The sequence below is a fragment of the Ursus americanus genome, chromosome 3, assembly GCF_024610735.1.
Source record: "Ursus americanus isolate L20-20 chromosome 3, mUrsAme1.1.p, whole genome shotgun sequence".
Classification (NCBI taxonomy): Eukaryota; Metazoa; Chordata; class Mammalia; order Carnivora; family Ursidae; genus Ursus; species Ursus americanus.
The window spans coordinates 18,870,157-18,886,790 of NC_142129.1; the positions used below are offsets into that span (position 1 = coordinate 18,870,157).

Below are 16,634 nucleotides of genomic sequence, written 5' to 3' on the forward strand. Positions count from 1 at the left end.
TACAATAAGAGAACACTTTCTAGCTTGAAAAACCTGATTAAGAAATAGGCAACAGGCTCCGTGGGGTTATATATGGGTGTGTGTGTGTGTGTGTGTGTGTGTGTGTGTGTGTGCGCACGCGCGCGCGCGCGAAGGAGAGTGTGTGTTGTTTTATAACGGCCATATAAACGATTTTCTATTTTTTCTCCTTCAAAGCTTCACAGAATTACTTTTCCCATCCCTGAGATAATTCATCCCAGGCCTACAATTCAGCAACTGTGGTAGATCGCTACAGATATTACCTTGAGTATGAAATGATCTGATAATGGACACCAATAAGTGGACACCATTCCAGACAGTTGGGCCAGGAGGGATACCACGGTGGTATGGACTCCTGGGGGAAGGAATCAAGATAGCTCTTCATGACTACAATACATCAGGAGCCAAACCAAAAGCAATAGCTGTGTTCCAAGAAGAAGTAATAGAACGGGATACAGTCGCGTTGTTTGGACAAAATGGCGAAATGTAAATGACAGAGAAAGAATTCAATCCCTAGAAGGACAGACCACAGCAAACAAAACTCTCCATGTTCCTGTCTAGAGCCAGTCACTCCCCCTGTGTATTACATCCCGCTCCTACTCACTCGCCAAAACCCAATTTCAGCAATTTGCCCCTTTCTCTCCTACATCAGCAATCTTCCCTTTCTCCTAAGTAATACCCTTCAAATACAAACACACAGATTTCTTCTATTTAAAAGAACATATAAAATGACAAAAGACCCTTCGTGTGACCTCATCTCTCCAGCTACAACCTCATTTCTCTGTCCCTCATGGCAGCAAAACTCACTGTATGGGTTTCACCTATACTTACAAGCTCCCCGCTCTCTGTTTCTTCCTTCGGCCCAGGTCCGTACAGGTTTCGGTCCTACTGGTCCACAAAAACCGCTCCGGTGATGGTCACCAATGCCCTCTGTGTGGTCAAACCTGTCCCTGCATCAGTTCGAACGCTGACCCGATGCTGACCCTCCCTCCACCCTGCTACTTGGTCTCCGGACACCGCACTCTGAATCTGCCCCCTACTTCACTGACTGCTGCTTCTTGCTGCCTTTGCTGGTTTCTTCTCGTCTGGCAAACTTCTTCAAGTCCACAGTCCTCTTCTGTCATGTTTACACTCACTCCCGTGAGGTTTCATCTCACCATGGTTTATTTATTTATTTATTCTCTCGCCATGGTTTTAAATACTGTTTACACATACTATTTGTATGTCGATGGCCAGACCCCTCTCCTTTGGATGCCTGCTCCCTACCTCCATGTGGATGCTTCAGAGACCCCCCCCCGCCGCCCCAAATTTAAGTCCTCACCTGCTTGCTCTGCGGCGTCCTTCCTCTCAATAGCTGGCAAGTCCATCTTTTCATCACTCAAATGAAAAATCCCAGGAGTCACCTTCGACACCTTTCTTTCTCTTACACTCAAACTAATCAGACAGGGAATTTCAAAAATATTCAGAATTCAGCCGGTCCTCACCATTGCTGCTGTCACCAAGCAGTATGAGTGGTCTTCGTCCTCACCCGGATCACCACAACAACCCTTAACTGAGCTCCCCGCTGCCACCCTTGACCCCTACAGCTGACTCTCAATAGGGTGTAAGTCAGATCATGCTGCCCCCAGGCACGATTCCTACAGCGGCTCCCCACTTCACTCGGAGTAGAAGCCAGCATCCCTCCTGTGACCTACAAGGCCCTGCCTGGTCTGGCCCTCTGATCTCTTTGGGACGTCCTCCTAATACCCTCTTTGCTCACTTTACCCCAACCACACTGGCCTCCAGGCTGTGGCTCCTGAAAATTGTCATGCAGAGCCCTGCCTTAGGGCCTTTGCCTTCTTCAGGGTACTCTTTCCAGATACTTTAGCTAACTCCCCAAATTCCTTTGAGCCTCTTCTCAAACCTCGACTTGAGTGGCCCTCTGGAACACCCTATGTAAAACGGCAGGCTCCTTGTCCTATTCTCCAGTCTATCCGCCCTATGCCATTCCCTCCCCCACCCCACAGTACTTATTATTTTAAAATTCTTTGTGTTTATGCATTCTATTTATTGTCTGTCTTCTCTCTTCCATCTCCAACAGAATGTAAACTCCATGAAAGCAACATCTTGTCTTTTGGTTCATCGCTGTACCTACTAACTGTTACACAAGTACTCTATAAACACCTGCTGACTGAATGAAAGCCTAGAAACCAGTATGTAGTTTTAGGGATGGGGAAACCGACTGTGTCAACAGTTACTGAAATCAAAGAATATTTCAACAGGTTTAATACATTTAGGCAAGGACCTTGGGGCATAGAGGTAATTCAGAGCAGAGAATCACGGAACCATTCCCGATAATCTTAGACGTATCCTGGCAAACAGTGAAAAATGCCCGAGAGCAAAGATGTTCATAAAAGAAAAGAAAGTAAATGACAGAAATCGGGTGAGTTTGGAGTTACAGGCAAAATTCTAGAACAGATTACTCAAGATGGTTTGTGAACAATTGGGAAGTGGTCCTCACGCGGAGCCAGGAAGACCTCCCTACGCACAAGTCACATGCCTTCGTTCCTATCTTAAATCGGGACTCATTGCTTTGACAGAAGAAATGGTAAATCTGTCTCAAGGTCAAGAGTCCTGGTTTCCAGGGGTAATTTGTAAGCTGCCCAAGATGAGCGAGAGCTCTTAACAAAGGTTCAGCAGAGCAGGGAACAGTGGGTCCTGAAAGTGGAAGGATACCTCGTGCTGTCGTTTGCACGTCGGTATGTGCCCACCCTGGGGAGACCTGAGGGAGGGGGAGTGCATTACAAAGATTAGGACTGGACAGACACCAGCAAGAAATCTAACAAGTCTCTTATAGGGGCAGATGGTAAAGTACAGGGGGTCCTATCATGAATGGTGGTAAAGTTCATCTTTGTCATTAGAATCACAGCTAATCATTTTGGGGGACACTTACTAGTTTGTTAAGAACAGTTCTAGAAGACTAACATTTTCAAAACAACCCTACAAGAGAAGATCTGTTATTATCCCTTTTTGCAGATGAGAAAGTTAAGGCACAGGGCGGCTGAGTAACTGTTCAAGGTCATATAACTAATAGGGGGTAAAGCGGGCATTCAAATGTAGGTTCCAGAGTCTGCTCTTGAGGCACAGTTTAGAAAACCCCATGAACTCCTGAGGTACTGAGTAATACAGGAATGAGAATCTCAAAGGAAGTCTCGAGAGGTATGCCCCCCAAATTCTCAACTTAGCCCTGTCCTGTTGAACATTTTTTTTCAAATAACATACATAAAGAAACTAAAAGATTGCTTATAAAATCAAGAATGACAAGGAATTTGGGGAAGAGCTAAGATTTTCTGATGACAGAATGAGGATTCAAAAATATCTCAAAAGACTGAAATGATGAGCTAAAAATAACATTAAATTTAATGGGTAAATGTGAGATCTTGAATTCAAGTGAAAAAAATTCTCTACAAATACAGCATAGAAAAGACAGGGCTCATTTCAACCAGTATTTCTTCATATATTTCCTTACCCCCTAGAGCCAACCAGTGGCCACGTCCTACAAATCTGCCTCCTAGTGTCTCCTGATCCGTCCCTTCCCCACCACCTCCTCTGCCTCTTCTCCAATTCAGGAACTCGTTGCCTCTCTTCCTCTCCCTCCCCCTCCACACTCTCGCCTTTCCCGTCCATCATACACAAAGCTCAGAAAAGTCTCCCTGCTGCACAAGTCTGTGCCTGAACTTCCCACTGATTCTTCCTCAGTGGTTCCCCACCACCGATCTTACAAGGCCAAGTTCCATGAGCCTGGTATTCAAGATCCTCCACTGTGGCTCAGCCTGCCTTTCCCAAACCCAAACATTCATCATTTGTTCTTTCTTTTCCGACTCTTCCCACCTCCTTGACATTGCTCTTGTTCCTTCTGCCAGCTCCTTTAGCCCAAATCCTGTCTAACTCCTCCTCACCCTTCACAAGGCCAACTTCCTACCCTTCACGGAGGCGCTCGCTCCTGTCCTCAAGTTGTTTCTTCCTCCTAGAGCCTGCCCACCTATCTTATATTTTCCATCACAAATTGACACTGTGGACATACGTGTCTTGGTCTCTGATTTCCTTTTCTAGTCTCCACCGAGAAGGCAAACTCATTAAAGGTATAATCTCTGACTGACTGACTGCTTTATCCTCACATCCTCACATCGCCTCGGATCTGGTAAATGCTCAACAGGCCTCTGACGAAAGCGAAGACAGGGTGTAACAGGAAGCACCGAGTGCAGCACGGGGTCCTACACAAGGAGGTAATGGTGTTGCTGAACACTCAGGCGACTCTACTCGAGCTTCTCCTGCGCCCCCGCAATGGCCGTTATTCTGTCAGCCTCCCTACATCCCATCCGTCTTTCGAAGGCCAGCACACATCTCACCTATGAAATCTGTTCTGACTCGTCTCCCCTTCTTTTTCTCTCTCATCTCTCATTCCTTCTGCTCTTTTGTCACATATTGTGCAAGTAGCACCTGATTACATACTGTACTTTCGTATCTACGCTTAATTATATATCACATAAAATCTAGTATTTTATTATATACTCTTTTCTTCCCTAATTGTTTCAGGTCTTGTCAACCAGACCATAATTTGTTCCTATTATTAGCTTATTACCAGAAGTGCTATGATCTTTTCCATAGCTCAGTGAGATTTCTGAGCCCAGAGAAAAGAAATCGGAGGGAAAGCTAAAGGTTTTCAAGTTCATAACAACGGTTTTGCAGTTCTGCGGATGCCGGAAACAGGTGTAACTGTCCTGTCATGCCAGGAGGAAGGCTAGAGATTAAGCATCTGGAGAAGCACATTTTAAGAACTAAAAAGAAATCATATTGCAGGTTATTAAGGGATCCTAAGAATTTGACATTGCTTTCCTTTAAAGACCTTTTAGGATCACAAGATGAACTAACCACGATCTGGCATTTCCTCGAAGACAAATCTTAATGATTCTAGGCCTTCCTGGAAATCCAGGCTGACACCTTGTCTATGCCACTCAATGGCAGTCCTGAGTGGCTCTGTCCCTTGGTCCCTGGCATCCCCTCCGTTGGTGTGACAACACTTGCATCTAGGGGGCTATTTTTGTGCCACGTGCTCTTGTCAAGCCCCTTGACAAACGCAAAACTGGTCCTTTTCTAGAATGGTGGAAAAACAGTATCCCCTAGCAGGGCACTGGTCAGGCTGGCGACCGAAGCTCTACCTGCAGGCCGCGGCGCAGGTGTCCTTGTACTCCTGGAGCTTCACGCACACCATGTTGAGGAACTGATCCGAGTACGCGCTCAGGTCATGCATCAGGTTCATGAGGTCCTGCACCGTCTTCTCCACAATGATCGTGCTCTGCGAGAGGACACACAAATTCATGAATTGTTTTTTTTTTAACTCAAGTCGTGTATAGGACAAGGAAGGAAAACTGAAAGGATGCCATCATTTAAGACATGGGGTTTCCTGGGGGGATGCAACACTGACAAATATCGATTAAAAACAATCAAATAGGTCTCTTACATGACGCCAGTCTTCCAAAGGCCTGAGAAAGTACTTTCTATGGGAGGACGCACGACAGGGGTTTACGGATTGGTTTCATGGAATTCTTAGCATCCATGAGATATGGCTGCGGCTTTTAAGAAAGAAAATGCATATTCGGTTGGAGACTGGGTTACTGCCTCCAGGACTGTACTTTAAGTTTAGGGACCTAGGAAAGGCAGCTCAAGGAAAATGCCCCCCAGGATCCGTTTTACGAGTGTCAAAACCATGCACCTTTTCAGAACAACAGCTAACATTTCTATTGGGCCTCACAGCTCGTAGCAGGTTTTCACGCTCACAGCACAGGTCTCTTAGTTGGGACTCACATTCATCATGGTACTCACGAACATTCTTACAAGTGCAGCGTGCAGGGCTAGGCACGCTACAGACTTCAGCTCATTCCATCCTCTCAACGTGCCTACCTGTCAGGTGAGTCCCACAATCATCCCCAGTTTCAAGATGAAGGAACAGCCTCAGAAAAGGACGTAAGCAGAGCAAGGACTGCAGGCTTCGCTCTTTTAACTACACCACTCTGCCTCGGAGCTAGCCCGGAGTTCCCTTGCCTGTAGCCCCACCATTTTCTCATTAGATCAGAGTATTTCCTATTGTTGCTGCTGTCACAGAAGCACTGTCCAAAGGGACTCAGCCATATTTTAAAAACAGAATTAGAGAAATATCCCACAGAAACAATAATAAGCCCGTCTTGCACCTAGGGCCTGATCGTACAGTGCAGCAGATCACCGTTCTATCTGCAAAGAGCCATATTCAATCAACTCTAAATCTTGGATTAAGACAAGACTGGGTTGTTGAAACCATTAGTTCATGCCTCTTTCAAAAGGAGCAGAATTATACTGGAGTAAATATTAATCACATGTCTAGCATCTTGGAATCCTTTGATCAATAACCAGTTTGTTGAAGATGGACTTATTTACATAGAATTACAGAAACTATGGAAGACTTGGCCATAAAAGTAAACAAAAAAAAATTTTTTTTTCCTACGCTGACAGTGACCTGTGGGAAAAAATCAAAGGCCTTTTATTCTGCTTAAATGCAGACTATGGGGGTACAGGGTCTTGGTTAATTTTTTTTTTCATTCTAAAAATAAAAAGAACGGATGAAACCGTATGGCTTTTCTTGACACAATGGAGGATCAGCTTGAGTTAAGCGTCCCACGTGCGTGCTTATTCAGGACTATTTAGCCGTGGAGGTTTCTTACCTTCTGTCCTGCTTCCCCACTACCTCCCCCCTCCTGAAGTAAAATAATCAGAAGGTGAAAAGGAAGGAACCGTTAGATTCTGTTAGGCAAACCTCATAGGAAACCAAATTACAGTCTCTGTAGAATCCCCACAAGTTCAACTTCCTTTTCTGTATTGATTTTCAGAATAAAGCTCTGCAGCTTCACCTCGATCCATAATCCCGCTCCTCTGTATTCGTGTGTGAGTGACAGGAATCGATTCTGCTTGGCTACATGTCCCCACGCTGCTCAGAAGAATCTACGACCCTCATCCTGACTCCGAACACGGGCTATCCTGTAACATGTGGACAGCAATTAACAAAGGAGAGTGGAGTTCGGCCGTCCTACCAAAGCCCCCTCAAAATCTAAACCACCACAGGGAAGAGGAGCACAGGGAGATTGCTCGGGGTTTACTGAGAGAAAGGGCTTGGTTCCATTTCCAATTAAGCTATTGATAATTAACTCTGGGCAGGTCTGGGTAACCTCTTCCTTTCTTATGACTCAATTTAGTCTTTTAATAACCAGGGATGCTTTGGTGGCTCCTCGACTGGCCTTCATCGCTCTGGGATTCCATCAGGGGGCTGGTGCTTTTACACAGAGGGGAAGATGTCTAATTGTTCTCAGGTCATCTCAGGTGTGTTTGGTCTTCCGGATTAGATGATCAAGTTCTCAAAAAAGCAAGAATGGCATTCTTCATTTCCTTTTGCCCATCTCCCATCATTCCCCTCCCCCAGTGGTTCACGATTTCTCAGGACCTTTAGGACAATGCAACTAATAAGAGAAGTAGTACTAATAATGTTAGCACACATAAATAAACCTCTCCTAGTGTCACATATGTCAGGGATGCTAGACACTGGCCTCTCTGCATCCTGCAGTCTCGCTGGGTGGGTTCAGGGTGGTCTGTGTTTATTCCTGTGATTGTCAGAGGGGAAGGGGAAAATGCAAGCATATGGGAACATCCCCTGGAGATAAAGGCTTTGGGGGAAGTACCTACAGGGAATGATCAGAATGCCATAGTTTAATTCTAATGATCGTGCTCAACAAAAAGCCTGTGTGATGCTCTATGATTACATACAATTTTCCAGCTATTTGGTTGGTTTACCTTGTCATGGTAGCACTCTGGATAATCAATCACTACATTCTCTTCAAGGAAAATGACACTGTAGTTTGCCAAATGATGGGTATTTTTACAGGGGGAAAAAGTTCCCATTTTCCAAGAATTTATTACAATTTCCAAATCAGTGGCTCTGACAGGTAAGTGTTGCAAATCTCGAATTTCTAACAAGGTCAATTCTGTTTTTATTTATTTGATCTCTTTGGCATCTCAAATGATGTATTGACTCGTTATTAATTTTGGGATTTGCCAATGTTGAATATAATGATTTTATAATAAGTAAAACCCTGATTATATTCATTATAATTTCTACTAAACATATCACAAGTGATTGATATTTGTTTAGAAACAACTCAATTCTCATTTCTTGCAACTTATTACCAGGTAATAAAGTCTGGGCATGACATGAAAAATGAGAAAAGGAAAAAAAAAATCCCAAGATAGCGGATGCAATAAAAAAGCCATTGCTATGAAAAATAACTCAAGTTTCTTACAGAGACGCACCAGCAGGCTAAAATAGGAAGACGGTGTATAAGGACCAGCTCTTTGGTTCTGCGCTTTAAAAAAATTTTAACGAATGAAGATGATTGGACCTTTAAGACCTTGTCCATGGTTTGCCAAGATGAGGCTCTGCAGCCTGATACTAATAGTAAAATTATAGAAAATGGACTCTGAGTTCAAGTAATTTGGAAAATGCTGAGTTAAAGGAAATTGAAGTGGTTTCTTCACTGGAGGACTTTGGAAACTTTTACTATGCTAATGTCATTGTGAATCTGAAAGAGGCAAAGGTTGTATTCAATCTTTCCCTAATTATTTAAGAAAACATTTTTCATAGCACAGCATAGATCTTTTCACATCTTCTGGAACGGTGTTTCCAGAACATGGTTTGGGAATGACTCCCTAGTTTCCCGGTCATACTGATGAGGACCCTATGCCCAGTGACATGCTTGAGGACTCACAGGGAGTCCAGCAAGAACAGGATGAGAATCTGAGCCTCTTCCTCCAAGGTCCGCATCCTTTTCTACATGCCCAGCCTTTTAAGTTCTGGTCCCTTCCCACCTCTCTAACCTTCTCTCCAGCTCCACTGAGCGTTCTAACCCTATGCTCCAATCACACTCAACCACTAGTTATGCCTTGACTGCATCAAGCTACTTCCTGCCTGTGTGTCTTTGAGCTTCCTAATCTCTGGGCCTGGAATGCCCTTCCTAGCACATGTATGTCATCCTTGAAAAGTCAGCTCACAGGCTACCTGCTCTGATTTAAATGCCCCCACCCCCCAGTGCTGCCAGAACACCCTAGGTACAATTAGCCCAAGCCCTCAGTGGAGTACGGTACCCACTGGTTCACCCGACTCTTTCGCTAGACCATCAATTCCTTTGAGCAGTGACTACACCTTCATATCTCTACTACCTAGTAGCAACTATATGCTGGCTAACTGAACATCAAAAAAAAAAAGTGTCTGGCATATTGTAGGTGTTCAAGGAATGGTTACTAATGAAAATGCACGGCACATTCAGAACCATGAAAAGACAGATTTAGAGCAGAACTATGATGCAAAATAGTGAGTCAAAAGCCTGACGTGTGACGTGGAATCAGACCCAGAGCCTCTTTATTACTATATTACTGTATCTTAATTCCCATGGTTCTAATGACTGAACACTTATTGTGACTACAGATTTTAGACTTTTCTACAAAACTCTTCTGAATTTCACCTGACCATATGATTTTCTGCAATGTCAACCCATGACACATACAGCTAAATGTGCTTATTTTAAAGTTTTAAGAAATATAAATAAATTCACAATTCAGGAAAAACAAAACCAAAAACCTCGAGTTTGGAGAATGCAGTCTCTGTATGCGTGCCCTTTTAGTCCCCGGAGCCGGGATGGTTCAGAGATGCTACAAAGAACCCAAGGTTCTTGAAAACTGCTTTAGGAGGCATTTGAGAGAAAACAGTCAATTCAGACGCACCCCCATACTACCACACCCCCACACTACCACACACACACCAGCAACTGTGGAAGGAGGGGGTTTCACAAATGTTAGATGAGGACAATAATCTGTTTATTGGGACATATTCAATTACAAGTCAGTAAAGCCTGTCATACCATACCATCCTTCCAATTATTATCCGCTCCACATGCTAGCTTGCTGTGAACAATAATAGCTCCAGTAATGACAGTAATGCTGGAAGTGAAAAGGAAGTCTGCTTTTCATTTTTTAATCTATATTTTGATTTCTGTGATGTTTAAAATGTTCTGAATGGGTCTGCTCCTTTAATAAGCTATCTGGTAAAAGTCTATGCATCCAGGAGCTGGCACCTGAGAAAATGCCTTTCTACTCCCTTCCCCATCATCCTCCACCTCACCAGCAGAGGGATCTGTTAAAAACTTCTATCTCCTACAGAAATGAGTGCTTATGTCCATCAAAAGCCATGAACACAAGAAGTCATAGCAGTTTTACTTATAATAGCAAAAAAAAAAAAAAAAAAAAAAAAAAGGGCGATTGTCCCGTGCGTCAGTAGCTGAAGGAGCAGATGCTGTGTGGTATAGTCACACAACGGAATACTACAGAGCAATGAAAAAGGATGAGCCCCTACTGCACGTGACAACATGGATGGATCTCACACACCGTGTGCTGAGTAAAGCATTAAGACACAAAGGGAAACAACTGTTATTACCGTAGTTCAAAAACAAGCAGAAGTCGTCTCTGGTGGTAGAAGTTGGAAGAGTGGCCGTCCTGGAAGGGGGTGGGTCCTGACTGAGAAGGTGAGAACCTTCCAGGTGTTGGAAACATCTTGATGGGACAGCTGTTCCATGAGTAAACACATTACACATTTGTAAAAACACAGTTTTTACAAATATGTAAAAACTCTTCACACTTAAGATTTGTACGCTCTATAGAGTTTGTAAGTTTAATGTCAAAAGAAATCATTTGAAGTGATATCTGATTATGTCTCTTACCAACTTAAAGCTCTTGAATGCACGAGGCCCTGAATTCTTCAGATAACCTGCAAGGCCCTTCATGACGGGCTTCTGTCTACTCCTCCAGCCTCATCGGCTACCATTTCCCCTTGCTTCTCTGGGACCCGGCTACCTGGGGCTTCTTCAGTTCTTCGTTCCCATTTCAGGGCCCTGCACTTGCCTCTAAAGTTCTGTCCCCCATCTTCCTTTCTTAGAGTACTTTTCCTTATCTTTCAGATCTCAGCTAAAACCTCCTTTCTGTAGAAAAACTCTTCCCGACCCCCATTAGGTCCTCCGGTTAAAAACATCTAGAACAGCTCTCTCCTGTGCCTTTGGTTCTACTTCTCTGGAGAACTCCAATGGATATACCTTTGCTAGGGAAGGGGGAGATCGTGACTGGGAGGGACATCTGGTTGGTGGTTATGTACATGCATTTTAGACGTCAGTCGTAAACAATTCTGTCCAACCATTACACAAATGAAGAGGTACCCTTCCACAACTTGTCCGAGTACCATCTGTAAGTGCGTAAGTACTCGGGTACAGTGGTTTCCACTCACGGGGTATGTATGCATTGTGAAGATGTAGCAGTATTGCTGGCAACACTAGTACAGACCACTGGATGCCAACTGTTGGGAAGGATCAGAAGCTGTCTGGGGACAGGGCAGGGGACTTAACTATTAAAGAGATACATATTTATTACGTACGTATTTCCTCTGGGCCAAATATTAGGCTCACTGCAGAAGATCAAAAGCCAGCTGAGACAAGGTCCCACCCTCCAGCAGTCTTAGACGTTAGTAGGAGGAGACCAACGAGTTCACAAAGACAATAAAGTCCCACAGGTGCTATCCTGGGCAACTGTATATTGTAAGCAGAGGCAGAGAGAAGGTAAGTTAACTGCACTGGGGTGGGGTTGGGGAGTGGTGGGAAAGAGGAAGTTATCACCGAATTGATTTCTGAAGGATCAGTAGTGACTTACAGATTGACAAAACTGGGGGAAAGACACTTCAGTTAGAGCAGCATGAATGTGAAACAGCGTAGGATTTAGGGACGCGCAAGTGGTTCTTCACAGCTGTGATGAAGGGTACGTGTGCATGCGTGTGTGTGTGTGTGTGTGTATAGATCGGGGAGGCTGTGACAAGAAGTCAGAGCTAGATGCTGGAGGTCCTTGCATAACAAATACATACTTGATACCTAAATATTTGGAATATCCCTCTTTTACCCTCTCCAAGCAAGAAAGTACAACGAAGTAATCCTGATGTCACTGATTAGATGATCCACTCCGAGTGTAGGAAGGTGATTTCCAAAGGTTCTACTCTTGAGAAAAGACAGACTTCTAGAGCCAACAGGGAAATACATTCTGAAGCTCCATTTGGCAGGCTGAAGAGAATTATAGTTTATAAATAGGCTTAAACAAAGAAAATATGAGGTCAAATTTTGGGCAACCAGCAATGGTCTATCTCTTTCTAATTCACATAAGTGATTATAAAATTTACCTGCCAGTTAATAACTTGGCAAATGTATACCATGTAAACTACGGATAATGTTTTCTTAACATTTTGGCTAGAGGAACACTTGTGCTTGAATAAACTCTGTGCCTAACATATCTTATAAGCACAGCTGGCTCTTCATGAGGTTTATTTAGGGGCTTGTGATTTCATACTCAAAACAAAACAATGTAGCAGCAAAGGGGAAAGAAGTATACAACAGTTGTGCTTGATTAGACTGCGAGATCCCAGGGGGTATCTTTGTTTCCTTACATGCTTCAGATCAGTATGACTGTATGTGCACGTTATCAATTCCCCTGGATAGGTCACGGAACCCAGGGAGTGGAAATATATCAACGAAGAGGTGAACATTGGCACCTCTAAGAGATATCGTCAACTCTAGCCCCCCAACACACACACACACTTCCAAAGCACCTTAAGGTTGCTATTCAGCAAAATACACAGTGCTACAGAAGACACAGAAGTTTAACAACCACAGCAGCTATAGCATTTCTCTTGTGCCAAGCAATGCTCTCGGAACAAGTGATATTCCAAGAGAAGATGCCGGTTAAGTGCAAAAAAACCCACAAAAAACAAAAAACAAAAAAACACTGTGGGGGAATAGCAGTGAAAAGGTGGGAAAGACTGAAGTGGGATCTGGAAGATGGGTGAGGTTCAGGATACTGGGGAGGAAGAAGCAAGGCATTTCAGACCAGGGAAAAGCTGGTCCTGTGTAGCAAACAGGAGACAAGTGTGGCTGGAGGGGGAGATTCCTAAGGAGGAACAGGGGGAGAAAGGGTTGCCTGGCCAGGGGGAGCCCACCTGTGGAAGGAAGGCCTGGATAGCAGGCTGAGGGCTTCCTCCTGTGGGGACAGAAGCAGGGCAGTGGGCGAGCAGGTGGATGGAGCTCCGAAACCCAACCCTAGAGCCGGAAGCAACCTTTGCCATCCACAGTCTAATTCTCTGGCTTTAAAAAAGAAAACCAAAACAAATATTAAAGGGACTGTCAAAGGTATATAGCTAGCTCACTTTCAAATCTAGAATCCAGGTCTCTGAGCTCCCTGTGGCCAAAGCTGATGATTAGAGCACCAAATGGAATAAATTATTGTAGTTGACGATTTTTATTGAAAAACATGAAAAATCAATACGGGGAGAAAGTCAGAAAAAAACTCATTTGTCACCCTTTGAGGTGACTATTGAATCAGATTCTTCTTTGAAAACTGATAAAGGGAAGAATTATGCATTTACTCTGTCTTTTCTGTAGGAACCATATCTATTTTAGGATTATCAAACAGGGAAAGCTCTCCTTTAATGAAGAATGCCAACTAGGAAATGATAGAAGAAATAACAGAATTAGAAAATAATTTTATAGCCTCTAATAAAACAATTGATACAGGTGATTAGAAAGTACAGGGTAAGTGAACGTTTTTGTAGTGGCAAAGATACACCCCCACAGATTACTTTCTGGTCACACGAGGAAAACCATAATTTCACGATGGAGGGACCAGATGGTCACAGCTCTGATCCAGGGGTCAACCTTCACATCACTAATGTGAGGAAGCCAGCTCTTCCAGGTCTGCAGATGTGACGGAACATTAAATCTAACATTATCTATTATATATTCTTACTAACACTGTTTAACTTCAATCTAATCACACTTTTAGATCTAACATCGAGTAAGAGGAAACAGAGGAAGCTACGAGACGTATACAGAACATGGGAGATTGTAGAGCACAGGTGGCTGGGTCTGTCTGATACATTAGCGTTGGGGGAAAAAAAGGACTGTTCTAGATTAAAAGAGCCACATCACCATTACAGTCCTGGATGGAATCCTAGTTTGGACAAAGTAGTTGTGAAGAATATTTTTGCAAAATGCAGAAAATTTCAAATTTCTAGATATTAGAAGATATTAGGAACTTACTGCTCATGCTCATAACTGTGACAACTAATTGTGATGATGAAGAAAATGCTCTTACTGTGTAGAGAAGTAATACTAAAGTATTTCGGTACAAAATAGCTTGAAGCCTTGCTTCAAACATGAGAAAACCAGATGAGATATATGAAGCACTAGCTCTCAGATGCTGGAAAAGGAAAGTAGTTGAGGTGAGCCCTGCGAATACCCCAGCTGGAGTCTCCAGACCACAGTGCAGGAATGGGGGGACCCGTACAGAGCCTGGGAGTCGTATTGAGTGGAGGAGACAGGATCTGGAGCTTTGGAAGGTTAAGGCAAGTAGGGCTTTGTGCGGTGAAATACTTGAGGGGAGGGAGGTGCAGAGAGAGCAAGGGAGTGGGAGAGATCGAGATCTTTCTGGAGGTCTTTAGAAGAGTCTCCTCAAATCTTTGGCTGAGTACTGATCTGTGCCTGCGGGGCAGGAATTACAAATGCTGGTGAAAGAACTACCTGGAAAAGGCAGGTCGAATTCCCAGACTCCACACAGGGCCAGGAATGGTTCCCATTAGCTAGAGTGGATGAGCCACGTCATAGACACGGCATCGGGTTGAGTCCTCAGGAAGGTACTAGCGGGGTCAGATTAGCCTGAGACTAAAGGTAGCCCTGGACTTGTCTCACAAAGCCTGGAAGCAAACCTCAAAATGATCAGTGTCATTCTATCCCTAAGGTGTGTCCTAAAACAAAGCTCAGTAATATTTAAAGCACTATAACAAAAATCCAGCACCCAAAGATGTAAAAATAAATAAATAAATCACCACGTCCGGCATTCAACAAAAGGTGACCTGGCATGCAAAGACGTGGGAGAATACACAAGGAAAAGGAAAAGCAGTTGAGAACAGTCCCAGAAACGACACAGATGAGAGAGTTAGTAGACAAGGAGGTTAGAACCGCCATGATAAATATGCTCCGATGTTCAAGAACAGAAAGCAAAATGTGAACGTGACAAGGAGAGAAATGGAAGACACAGCCATAGAAACTATCCAAATAAAACACAGAGGAAAAAAATGACAATGATGAAACAGAGAGTCAGTGAACTGTCCGTGGGACAATATCAAACAACCTAACATACGTAACTAAAGTTCCCAAAGGAGGTGGAAGATGGAAAAAAATATAATGGCCGAACCTTTTCCACACCTGATGAAAACTATATGCCCACAGATGGAAGAAGCTCAACAAACCTCGAACGGACGATGACAAAGACTACAGCACGACACGTTATCGCCAAACAGTGAGATTAACAGAAAAAAATCTTAAAAACAGCAAGAAAAAAGGAAATGAAGTCTGAAAGGAAAAATGAAGAATTCAGGCCTTTCGACACTCTCTTCAATGTTCTCTCTAGTGCCCCCCACTAGGCCCAGTCCTGGGAAGGTGGTGTGAGATGGAGGGGGGACCAGGCTGACGGGGGTGGGTGGGCGATGCGGGCCACCACAGCAAGCAGACGGCCCAGGGCCCCGGCAGGAGTTTAGGGTGGCTTGGCCAGTAGTGACGGGGGGAGAAGAAGATCCAAGAAAGAGAAGAACAGGGGTAAAGACCAAAAAAGGGAGGAAAACAAAGTATGCAAAAAGCCAAGAAAGAAGAGTTTCAAGGAAAAGGGGTCATGTAAGGGCCTCTGAATTTTATGAACAGACAAAACACTCACAAAATCCTCCATGGAGAAGGAAGAACCCCCAGTGTTAGACGGACTCCAGGTAACAGTGAGCCCTGGAATTTCATGTCCCAGTTGTGTATTTCTAAATATTCTCTTTCTGCTTAAAGGGCCCATATTATTCCATGCTCTACTAATTATATACATGTTAAAAAATACCAAAAAACAAAAAACCCATCCTTTACTCTTTTCCTTAGCCCAACCAACACAAATTGTTTTTTTTTAAAAAGGTAATTTGTGGGGCGCCTGAGTGGCTCAGTCAGTTAAGAGTCAGCCTTCAGCTCAGGTCATGATCCCAGCGTCCTGGGATCGAGCCCCGCATGGGCCTGCTTGCTCAGGGGGAGCGTGCTTCTTCCTCTCCCTCTGCCTGCTGCTCCCTGCTCCTGGTGCTCTCTCTTCCTGTCAAATAAATAAATAAAATCTTAAAAAAAAATTAAAAAGTTAATTTACACAAAGAAAAATTTAATAACAAGAAGCAGCATAAAAGTAAAAAGGCATGAAAAAGAACAAATATAGATGAACTTACATGAAACATATATTCAAAGATAACCAAATTCTAGCCCCTAGTTGACTTGACTGATGAAGGTAAAATACTCAAGTACCCTTGTTTCCTTTCCTTTTTTTTTTTTGTTTCCTTTCTCTTATTTTAGATATACCCGTAAAAGTAAACACCATTTATAGAATATAAACACGAATGTGAGAACAAA

General features: G+C 43.6%; 1 protein-coding gene across 1 annotated transcript in view; it reads right to left on the reverse strand.

Moving 5' to 3' along the window:
* Nucleotides 1-16,634, reverse strand: part of EXOC4 (exocyst complex component 4) — a 717,712-nt gene that overhangs the window by 142,620 nt on the left and 558,458 nt on the right. The window contains exon 12 of the mRNA XM_045792625.2: nt 5,217-5,353. Coding sequence (XP_045648581.1) covers nt 5,217-5,353 — 137 coding nt within the window. The remainder of the gene's footprint in view (nt 1-5,216; nt 5,354-16,634) is intronic.